Below are 11,645 nucleotides of genomic sequence, written 5' to 3' on the forward strand. Positions count from 1 at the left end.
TGTCGCTTTTTTCTGCTGCTAAAAGTTCTTTGCACTCCATCCCTTCGACGCCGGCATATCCCCCAAGCATCGCGGCCTCCACTTTCTGCGCAAGCTTTGCTCTCGATTCTGTCACGTCATTCACCACATACTGCCTGATCCTACAATCGTCCCCTTCCAACTCGTGCCACATCGACCCTTCAACTCTCGCCTCGTCTTGTTCTTCCATCCATCTCGAGGGATCCCGGCACTATGGCGCCGCCCAACAAGCGCAAGCGCGATAGCGCCCAAGACTCTAATCGCCCTTCTCCCCACAAACCCAACGACCAGCACTACTTCCCGCGCGATCGCGACGACAACAACCGCCGCAACAGGAGAAGAAACGATCACCGCGATACCCACAACCGGCCTCATCCGAATGCCATGGCCCTTGGCGCTCACCCACATAGCTCCAATGGCCCCTCTGCTGATAGGGATAACCCTCAGAACGGCCAGTCCCCCTCCTCCGCAACCTTTAGCCCCTCTTCGCGACCCGTGAGCGCCTCCTCTTCCTCCATGCCTCCCGCCCCATCTGCAACTGGTTCTTCTTTCACCTTCAATGCCAACTCAGCCGTCAATGCCGCCCCCTTTAATGTAACGCCCAACACAGCAACCGCCGCCTCTTCAGCACCGACCTCGAAACCGATTGCCGAACCTCGGATACCAGATGTTGTGCCGGTCGTTGCTCTTGATGCCTCCATCCGGTACGACTACTTCCGGTTGACAGCAGACGAACTCCAGAAATGGAAGAATGGTGGACGAGACAAAATAGTCACCAGCGCTGCTCAATGTGTCCGCGATGGCGACTACCACGAACTCACATATTGGGGCAAGGATTTGATGTGGTCTGCTTTGAGCGGCCGGCTTCAACCTGTCGAAGCTGGCGAGGCCATGAAACAAATACTTGGCCCGCCGCCGAATGATGTTCCGAGCAACAACTATGCGTTCGAGCCCCACGCCCATTTCATTGACACGCTAAATGGGGTTTTTGAGCACGACATGACACTTTACCGCCGTCATTTCGTATATTTCCTCAAAGCGACCGGTGTTCAGCCAACTATGCTCCGGGAACTGTGCGATACACAACTTCTGATCAAGCTCGGCCTCATTCGTGAAACATTCCCCAAACTCGGCATTCGCCATGCTACCAACCAGCTCTACCGCCAAACGAATTACAACCTGCTTCGAGAAGAGACCGAGGGCTATGCCAAGCTCATGACTGAATTGTTTACAACCGGCAACGCTGGTCCTCCAACTGGCACACAAGCCCGGGCTACGTTTGAGCGCATAAAAGCACTTATTGGGACCTTTGACTTGGATGTCGGCCGTGTTTTAGATGTTACACTCGACGTATTTGCGTCTGTTCTCATCAAGCACTTCCAGTTCTACGTCAAATTACTGCGGTGTAGCTCCTGGTGGCCGCGGGATGAGAAACCCACCGACGGAACATACTGTGGAGGACTTCCTGATTGGGCATTGCCCGATTCAGAAGAATGGCAAACAAACGAACACCAGACCACTCCTCTCACCACCAAACGTCGTGAGCGAGACATTTTGTTCTGGGAGCGCGCACGCGAGATACACACTCGTGCCTTTTTCGAACTAAGCGGTCGACAAGTTGTTGATGAGCAAGCCCAGAGTGCTTCTTTCAGTGATGTTGATACTGCTGCACAGGTTGATGCACGCCGACACTGGATCAAGGAAACCAAGACGATGCCGGCTCCTGGCAACCGTACAGCAGCCCAGCTCCTAGGATTCAAGCTACGCTTTTACACCCATGATGCTCGCGACCCAGACGATGTTCTTCCTGCGAACCTCCTCTATCTCTCTGCGCTGTTGATAAAGATTGGGTTCATATCGCTGACCGACCTAATTGGGCACCTATGGCCCGACGAAGACGGCATGAAATTGCTTCACGACGCCAAAATGAAGGAGCTGGACGACCAGGAGCGCGCCAACCGCCCCGGAGGTGGCATGAATGCCTTGGCCATGGCCGCCGCTCTTCCCGACGACACACCTAGGGCTACGTCGCTTTCAAACCTTGCGCGCGGCGATACCACAAAGATTGTTGATGAAACAAAGACGGCCGCGCAAGAGGAGAAGCCCAAGCTCCCCGACCCATCCGAACAAAAAGTTGGCCTCCTAATATCTCTTTTGACGATCGGTGCTATTCCCGAAGCTCTTTATCTCATAGGTCGTTATCCTTGGGTTCTAGAGACACATTCAGAGGTCCTTGACCGAATTCACCGGATATGTCATTACAGCATCGATGAAGTTTATGAGATGTCTAGGCCTTCTCACCAAGGAAAAGATCATCTGGATTGCCCTGCCTCTGACGTTACTTGCGATACGCAGGCTGGCGCTCCCAAGGGCTTTGTCAAAACCGAAAAGTTTATCCCGCGACGTGCTCTCCGTTGGCCCTTCCCTGATACCTGTGACACTAAAGACAACTCGCAGTATAGATTCTACTGGGCTGAATGGGCAGATAATGTTCCTGTATGCCACTCTGTAGATGATGTCTTTACTCTTTGCGAAACTTTCCTGAACATCTCCAACGTCAGGATTGGCACTGATTGTGCGCTTTTGGCTAAGCTGACACGTATAGGCATAAAGAGCCTGAGTACCGATTCTTCAGATGCCAACTTCAGTCGCTGGGAGAATCTTTTGCGCCGTCTTCTTGTTCCTGCATTGAGCTTGACGAAGGCGAACCCCAGCGTTGCCAACTCCGTCTGGGAGATGCTTAAACTGTACCCCATTCAAACACGTTACAAGATCTACGCAGACTGGTACGAGGGCCCCATTTCTCGCTTGCCTGCTATTCGTACTGCTTTCAACCGCACACGTCTCGAGACTTTGAGTACTATGAAGCGTCTTTCTCTTGACAACATCAGTCAGATGGCAAAGACTCTGGCAAAGACAAGTTACTCGTCCCCTGGTGTTGTTTTCAAAGTTGCCTTGGATCAGATTGAGTCATATGCAAACCTGATTGAAGCCTTTGTCGAGTGCGCCAAGTACTTTACTGAGCTGGCTTACGACGTACTTGTGTGGTCCCTCCTTTCTTCTCTTGGTGGAGGCTCTCGTAGCAGACATCAGGAGGACTCAGTATTGCTCACTAGTAAGTGGCTTCAAGCTCTGTCTCGGTTCAGTGGCAAGGTGTTCCGAAGATTTGCCATCATGAATCCGACACCTGTACTCAAATATGTCAATCGGCAATTGTCCTTGGGCAACAGCACCGATCTCATCATTCTGAAAGAGTTGATCACGACTATGGGTGGTATTGTTCCTTCGCTTGATTTCTCCGATGATCAGATTATGGCCATGTGTGGTTACGAAACTCTACGCCGTCAAACCCTCATCAATGGCTTGGACAAGCGCTTTGATTCTGCCAAGAGCTCCAAACGCCTCGTACAACTTCTCGTGGATTCCAAACTTGCAGGTCAGGTCCTTGTCAACATTGCTCGCTACAGACAGAATGCTATCTACACACTTGACGACGACCAACTACACGTCAAGTACATTTCGTCCCTTGTCGACGACTCTCACCAAATTCTAATTCAATACCTTGACTTCCTTGGCTATAACCTCGACAGCCCCGAGTATGCTAGCACTACCCCCTCTATTCAGATGCTGATGAGCAAGTATAAGCTGGATGCGTCGCTTGCTTTCATGATTGGCCGTCGGTGTCTTTCGTTTGATGTTGGCAAGTCCGAGCCAACTGTTGAAGTAGGCGATGATGTTGAGATGGCAGACGCCGTTAAGGTATGTGCCTTTTCAAGCTTCCACAATATTGTGCCGTCACGCAACTAACAAAATATACAGGAACCACTCTCTCGCCGAAACATCATTTACGAAGCTCTGCAACCTCTCATTGACGACATCGCCAAGACCAAGCCACAGGAAAACTGGAAGTGCATCACTCCCGAGTTCTTCACCACGTTCTGGGCTTTGCAAATGGGCGATATCTACGTTCCTGAAGTTCGTTACGAAAAGGAATATGCTCGCGCCATGAATCTGTCTAGAGAAGTTGCTAGGGAACGCTCTGACATGACCCACGTGGGAATTTCGATGCGCGCCGAGAAGATGAAGAACTTCGCCGACATAGCATCTCAGCTGAATAGCGAGAAAAAGCAGCATCGTAGTGTTTGTAAGAAGACACTAGAACTCTTAAACGAACGCATCGGCGGCTGGTTCCAGGGCTCTATCAAAGCACCCAACGCAGTTTCAGACGCAATAATTGAGCAATGCCTTTTGCCCCGATTGCTTCTGTCTCCTGCAGATGCAGACTTCTCGCACCGGATGATCCGTCTTATCCATGACAACAATGCGGCAAATTTCAAGACAATGGCCCTTTTCGATCGCCTTTTCAACACAAACCGCCTACGGTCGATGCTGTTCATCTGCACTGTCCGCGAGGCTGAGAACCTAGGCCGCTTTTTGAAGTGCATCCTGGCAGACTTTGCTACCTGGCACAAGGACAAGGCTGTGTATGAAGCCGAAGCTCTTGGCTTGGTCAAGGGATCTGATGAGAAGACACTCCACGGCTTTGCCACAGCTTTCAATGAAAATGGTGTGCCTACTTCCTGGGTTGAATACGATCAATTCAAAGACATCCTGTGGGGTTGGCACAAGAATATTTTTAACTCTTTGAAGTCGGCGATGACTGGTACCGAATGGTTGCATATCCGCAACGGTATTACAATTCTCAAGTGTCTGCTGGATTGGTTCCCCGCTGTAGACTTCATGGCACGACAGTTCACCACCCAGCTCAAACTGATTGCGGAACGGGAGTCTGGCTCCAAGAGCGGCGGTTCCTCTAGTTCCGAAGGCCATCGTGTTGACCTTGCGGTTGCGGCTCAGACTGCTCTTTCAGAGCTTCAGCGACGGAAGAGCAAATGGGTCATTGTACAAAATTTCCGAACCAACACGGTAAGTCTCTGCTCAACCCCGCGCGGTAAACTTGAACTCGTAAACTAACATGGATTGATAGATGGGTGAGGCGAATCAGGACGGCTCCAAAACTGCTTTACGTCCAACAGCACCTGAGTTCAAGCCTGAAAAACTTGTGTAAGTTCACTACCCGCTAAAAAAGAAAGGGAATACATGCTAACTCTGCTCCTAGCGATCGTCGTTTAAATTCTTCCCAATCGCGGTCTAACATCAGTTCTAACGAGACTGAAGATGGAGAGGTCCGCGATCTTCCTGAGCGTCGGGCTTCTTTCAAGCAACAACAACCCTCTCTTCAGATTCCCAAGAAGCCTGATGGAACAACGCCTACCAGCAATGTTGTATCACGTACGGAGAACACTCGCTCATCTGCCCTACCTGATAGAGTACCCGGCCTCCCTTCCCGACCTCCTGCTCCTAACAGTGGCACGCCTGCGGACCGCTTTGGTCAAAACGTCAGAGCTCAAGGCCGCGATAACTCTCGCGACCCGCGCTCCGGTCGTGATAACAACAGAGATACCAGAGACCAGAATCGGGATTCTAGGGAGGATGGGCGCGAAGGTCGTGAACGTCACCGAGATCGCGACACACGGTACAATAACAGCTTGGAGCATGGTCGTTTGGAAAGACCTTCACTCCGTGAACTTCCCCAAGCACCTGAGAGACGTGGCGCTAGCGATGTTGCCTCAACCCGGGATAAGGAACAGTCTTCGTCTTCTCGTCGCGAGGACCGCCAGAACAGGCTTGGTCGGGATCGCAATATCCATCGTGGACGTGATGAATCATCTTCTAACCCTCAACCTACCTCGACTCCGGCAGCTCCTCCTGCCCAACAGTCTTCTGTTGCCAATGAACCACCCATTAACCCTGCCCGTGCCGCTGCCATTCTAGGTACACAAACCCAGGAACACTCCTCGGGCCAGAGTCAACAACAAGGCACTCGTGTCGGTGGCAGATCGCAGCGTGACGAGTCTCGAATCGGCCGCAAGACTCATTCACCTCGCCGCGATAGAGAACGTGGTGACAACGAATCTAGGACTGATGACCGTTATAGCCGTGACGATGGAAAAGAACACCGGTCAGGGCGTGAAGGCCGAAGTGATTCGTCTCGTCCTGATAAACGTGACAAGGACGGTGCTTCTGAACGCAAGGACCCCTCTCATCGCGAGCCCAAGAGTACACCGTCTGCTGATCGGGTTGAACGAGATCGTAATGATAAGGATTTAAGCCATCAGGGTCACCAATGGTCCCAAGATCAGCCTCCTACAAGGCCTTCCCAGCAAATGATGGGCTCAGACAGTGTGCCTTTAGGTCCTCGTGGTCGCGGCAGGAACACTGGTAGACACAATGCTCCATCCATGGGTGTTAACGCCACCCCAATCATGAATGGCCCAACTGGAGGGAATCCTGGAAACATGAACAGTCCCGCCAACTCTATTAACAACACGCCCACTCCTCTACAGCGTCATGAGCGGTTCCAATCTTCTTCGACTCATGATGGCAACCGGATAAACGCGCCTGATGGTGGCTCTTCCTCCGGCCCGTCGAGTGGTCGCAGGAGAGCCCAGGGCCATGATTCCCATGTCAATGGTCCTCGTCAAGGGCACAATACCGGCTCTACGCCTCATACGCCTTCTGGCCCACATGATCGCCATCGCCAGCTGCCTCAAGCTGGGCCAAACAGCAGTCCCGGCATTGGTGGCCACGGCGTCCATCCCGACCGTCTCGTAAAACTTGGAGCCCTGCCCCCACCCTCGGGTCCCTCATCAGGTCACCAGAGAAATACTGGTCACTCATCTGCAACTGGACCTCCTGACCGATCTAGCAATGGCCCCAGAGGCGATTATGGCCCTAGCCAGCGTAACTCGGAGGCGTATGGCAACGCTGTGGATTTGACACCCTCTGTATCGCAAGCCCGCAATCTTAACAGGCAGGGTGGCGGACAGCGGCAGCTAGCAGGTATCAACAACACATTGCAACAGTCGCTTGAAAGTGACCGCAACCGCAGACAACAGAGTGGACCTGTCAGACAACCCCTGGGTCCGGAGCCTACACCCCCAACAGGCCCTGTGAACGAACGCTCAGATGACCGTGACCGATCTCGCCCTCAGGGAACCGATGACCATAGAGGTGGGCGGACTGACCGTGAGCGCCGCGATAGAGGTCGCGATAGAGAGCGTGGAAATGGACGTCGTGGCCCAGGCGGCCGGGACAACAGCCGTGATCAACAACGCGACCGCCAACCACGAGAACGCGATCATCGGGAACGTAGTCCAGACCGCGACCGCGAAAAGGAACCCCGAGACTACCGCGAGCGTGATCGCACTAGTCGCTTAGACGCACCTCCTCCACCTCCCCCTCCCCCAGGCCCACCACCCAGAGATATGCGTGACCCGCGGAGAGGACCTAGAGATCGCGACCACCGTCATCGCGGTAGTGATGGTGGCGGTAGATCATCTCAAGGCGGTAATCAGAATGTCAACAATATCCGCATCCCTGGTAACGGCGGCATGCCTTTCCATGCCCCTGGCCCTGCAGCTGGCGTTAATGCTGCGCCCATAAACGGTGGCGGCGGCGGCAGTGGTGGCGGAGACCGCGAAAAACAGCGGGCGCGTCGTTAGGAAGGCGCCCTGAAACCCTCTCCAACCCCGACGCATCTACCAGCGGTGAACACATCATCGAGGCCTACAGTCACCTCTCCTCCCAGGCTCCCTTCTAGCTTAAGCATACCCTCGCCCGCATCTTCTCGTCCTATTCTACATTCGGCACTTCATCAAGACTGGAGATCTCCGCGCCGCCCACCCCGCTTCTCTGTCGGCGCCAGCGCTAATGGCGGCATGATCCCAAACAGAACACTGTCGCCGAATCGACCCCCGGGAGTACGGCGCATCAGTTCAAGCCGTGTCGCCAACAACATGTCTGCTCTAGACTCAGAACGTGGACGACCCGTAATACCAGCTGCGCCTGGATCCATGTATACATCTACCGGTAGTGGTGAGGCGCCGACCACAGTCACCAGGCGGGCCAAACGGAAATTTGGGTGGTCTTGATGGTTCATTTTCTCGATGCTTCACTTTTTTTTACTTGTGCTTCTGGTGTCTTGGCTCCTTTTTCTTCATCATTTGGCTTTATCTTGTTCGCTTTCTATTTCTTTGGGTGGTGTTTGTTCTCAAGTTTTTCTTCGCTCTCGAGTTCTTTTTCTACATTTTTCTTTTCCTTCCTTTTTCTCTATCTTTATTACTTATCTCCTATGTCCACATGTACAATATCAAATATCTCATTTCCGCATTGTTCTTTTTTTTTCATCATGACAAATTCGCATACGCTCTTATGACCTTGAACTCTCTTTTCTTTTTTTGGTTTTGAAATAATCGCGAGAAATATTGTGCCATGGTGTTTCGACAAAGTTTCCAGAATGGAAAAATAGTACAGTACAGTACCAAATTTAAGCCTCCATCACAATCTTCCTGAACTACACTCAAGTATCAATGGAAGTGGTCCCTGACTTAGAATCGCTACAACCGTTCAGCGTAATGCTTCATGGACGTTTCCCTAGTGATATGCTTCGTTACGATCTCAAAAGAAGACTGGGGGTTGCCTCTTGAAGCAAAATAAGCTAGCCAACATGTGATTGATTGACTGATTCTTTGATTGATTGATTGATTCTTTATTTACCTGTCTACTCGCGAGGTATTCTCGACATACGACAGGGGACTAAAACTAGTACCAAGAAATACATACAGAAGCTAAAGCACCAGAAACCCAGAATCATGCATACAGAAAATCCCCACAGCACGAAGTATAATGACGGAGGGTCCCCCGACCGCCCAGCGCAATGGCTGTCCTTCGCTTGTAAGGCCCCAAACAAGACCCCAAGCCTCGGCCTTTACCCTGTAGAAGACCAAACCCAAAAGAAAGATAGAACATGACAAAAGAAAAGTAACAAAGGAAAGACAAGAAGTAGAGAGAGAAAGGGAGAACGAGCAAACAGACGAGAGTGGCAGCGCGCGCGCTAAGCCGAGAGGCCCGGGGGAGCCCCCGCACTGGGAGGTGGAGGGGCGGGCGGTGGTAGGCTCGACGGGGAGCGAGCGGGAGGGTCGGCGGCCTGTGGGTGCACCTCAGTCCTCGCACGGCGGTGGGCGAGCAGCACAGTGGGTGCTTTAGCTGCCTTGGCGGCCAGCCAGGTGGCCCCGCGCTTGGTGCCTATCAACTTCTGGAAGAAGCTGCGGGACACCCGCTGTGGGTTCCGGGGGCAGACCCAAACATGTTCTGGGGCGGTCTCCGATCCGCAAAGGGGGCAGGAGAGCACGGCGTCCACATGTTCGAAGCGGCGATGGTAGGCCGCAAATGCGACGGGAGCATTTTTTTTTTTTCTTTTTTTTTTTTAAGGAGCATTAGGTAGACGTAAAAGAATAAAATCAGGCGACGGGAGCAAAAACAACCTCCACCTCACCTCCACACTAAGCAGACGCACGATAAAAAAAAACATACAACACTGGGGATTCCCACGTGGTCACCCACCGTAGTACTAGTCCAGCGCTTTGTAGGTTAACTAAGGGAGAGCGGACGGGATCCCGTGCTTTCTACAAGCTATGGTCGTATGTGGAGGGGAGGGACGGTATTTCTCTTTGTAATGTTTCTAGATTTGACGTGTGGTTATTTTCCAAAACTTCCCTCTTACAACTACAGGAATATGGGTCAACCCTAAGCAACCCTTATTATTCACTACATCATCAACACGACTTTTCTCTCTCAACAACCTCAAAAAACGATTTCAGACGCCTCTTTCCGTTAAGAAAGACCGAAGAAGTACTACTAGAATGACGGAGCCGAGCAGCACTGCAAGCGCGCAGGCGCAGCCATCACGCCCAGAGGCGCCACCCAAGAACAACATGGCGGACACCCTGGCCAACTGGCACGCGAAAAAGATCCAGGAAGCTACCGCGTTGGCCGAAATCGCGGGTGAAATCGCGGCCAAAATGGACGAAGGGGCTACTAAAGCCTTCAAAGACGCCTCGATCAAGAATGGGGCCGAGAAGAGAAAGAAGTTGGAGAAGGCGCTGGCAGACACCCTGAAGTGGTGGTGCGAGTCAGGCGGAGGAGTGGACACCGCGACTGCGGGTCCAGCCCCTCTACATTCGACGACCAACAACGCCCGCGGCAACAGCACAGCGCCAGCCGCAAAGGAGACACCGAGCAAGTCGGGAAAAGACACGCCCGCCAATAACGGGACTACGAAGGCGTCCCCCAGCGAGGGACGGGACAAGGCCACGGGACCGACCAGCGGTCCGAAGACGAACAACTCGACATGGTCGCAAGTTGCCAAGAAGGGGGCAAAAGAACCGGCGCCTCAGCCAGAGCCCAAGACCAAGAAGCGCACGAGCGCGGAGAAGAAGGTATTCGTGGAGCTCCCGGAAGGATCCCAGTTTAGGGAACTTAGCCCGAGCGCCATCACTAGACGCCTCAACGAGGGAGTCCCCAAAGGGAAGGGAGTGCTGGAGGCGGGCTTCAGCAAGAAGGGACTGATACTTGTCGCCGAAGGAAAGGCGAAAGACCTGATGGATCGCGCAGAGCACATCAAGAAGGCTCTAGGCGCAGTTACAGTCGAAGAACCCTGCACGTGGCAATTCGTGCGTGTATACCGGGTTGAGCGAACCATCCGGGAGCTCGGAAGCGACGGGAAAATTGCCGCCCGCGCCGTGACTGAAGAGGACATCCGAACGGCGGCCACGGAAGCCTTCGGATGTGCACCCCTGGCCCTATCGTGGTGGATCCAGGAGGGCATGCACGAGGGAACAGTGTCGATTGCGCTGGATCCCAAAAAGATGAAGGGAAGACCCAACCACGTGGCGTTCATGGGAACGACACGACCGGTCTCGTACCCGTCCAGACGTCCCCGGGCCCGCGGTCACTCCCAGGAAACCACCGCGGAGGAGCCAACCGGGCGCAACACCGGCGATGAAGCTTCAAGAAAGAGAAGAAGGGTCGTCTCCCCCCACGGTATACGAGACAATGGTGACCATGAAATGGACGTCACAGAGCCCCCCGCCAATAACGACGACGCGACGAAGATTGCTTCCGCAAAAGACGCAGAGAAGCCCGGGCCCCCCCAAGCCAAGAACAAGGATGATGTCGCCACTTCCCCGGCCGACGCGATGGAGACCCGGGAAGAAGAACTATGATGGAGGGCCCTACAGAGCCAACAAGGAAGCAGAGTGTCAGAATAGCGCAGGTTAACGTGCAGAAGGCAGCGCCATCACACGCAACCGCATTGCAACAGGCATATACTCTGGGAGCAGATATCATTGCCATCCAGGAACCCTGGGTGGGCAAAGATAAAAAAGCTAATAAAACACAGACGCACCATCAATACGACCTGGTGGCACCAATGACGACATGGGACCCAAGACCAAGGGCCTTAATGTACGTGAGGAAGGGACTACGATTTGAGTGCAGGTCACTTGGAGAGGAGCACCCTGACATCACGACAGTGACGATCCGATCTGGAAACACGACAATCCAGATAATAAACATATACAACGCAGGCAGAGGGTCTGTAAGAACAAACGAGGCGGTCCTACGACTTTTAGAGACTCGCATATCCAGCCCTAGTCTGATAGTTGGAGACTTCAACCTCCACCATCGGGCATGGGACGAGAAATGCGAGAGGACGTCTCCCGAAG

General features: G+C 53.1%; 2 protein-coding genes across 2 annotated transcripts; both read left to right on the forward strand.

Annotated features, from left to right (window-relative positions):
• Positions 1 to 231: 231 nt before the first annotated feature.
• Positions 232 to 7,583, forward strand: BROUX77_000760 (uncharacterized protein; the record flags this gene model as incomplete). The annotated part of the gene is made up of 4 exons (XM_073752708.1): positions 232 to 3,777; positions 3,838 to 4,944; positions 5,006 to 5,082; positions 5,138 to 7,583. The coding sequence occupies 4 exons, from the start codon at positions 232 to 234 to the stop codon at positions 7,581 to 7,583; spliced, it is 7,176 nt and encodes a 2,391-aa protein (XP_073608996.1).
• A 2,199-nt stretch (positions 7,584 to 9,782) lies between these two features.
• Positions 9,783 to 11,144, forward strand: BROUX77_000761 (uncharacterized protein; the record flags this gene model as incomplete). The annotated part of the gene is made up of 1 exon (XM_073752719.1): positions 9,783 to 11,144. One exon carries the CDS (start codon positions 9,783 to 9,785, stop codon positions 11,142 to 11,144), a length of 1,362 nt encoding a protein of 453 aa, XP_073608997.1.
• Between the last annotated feature and the right edge of the window lie 501 nt (positions 11,145 to 11,645).

The sequence above is a fragment of the Berkeleyomyces rouxiae genome (assembly GCF_048999995.1).
Source record: "Berkeleyomyces rouxiae strain 22BRR77 chromosome Unknown BrBRR77_ptg000001l, whole genome shotgun sequence".
NCBI lineage: Eukaryota > Fungi > Ascomycota > Sordariomycetes > Microascales > Ceratocystidaceae > Berkeleyomyces > Berkeleyomyces rouxiae.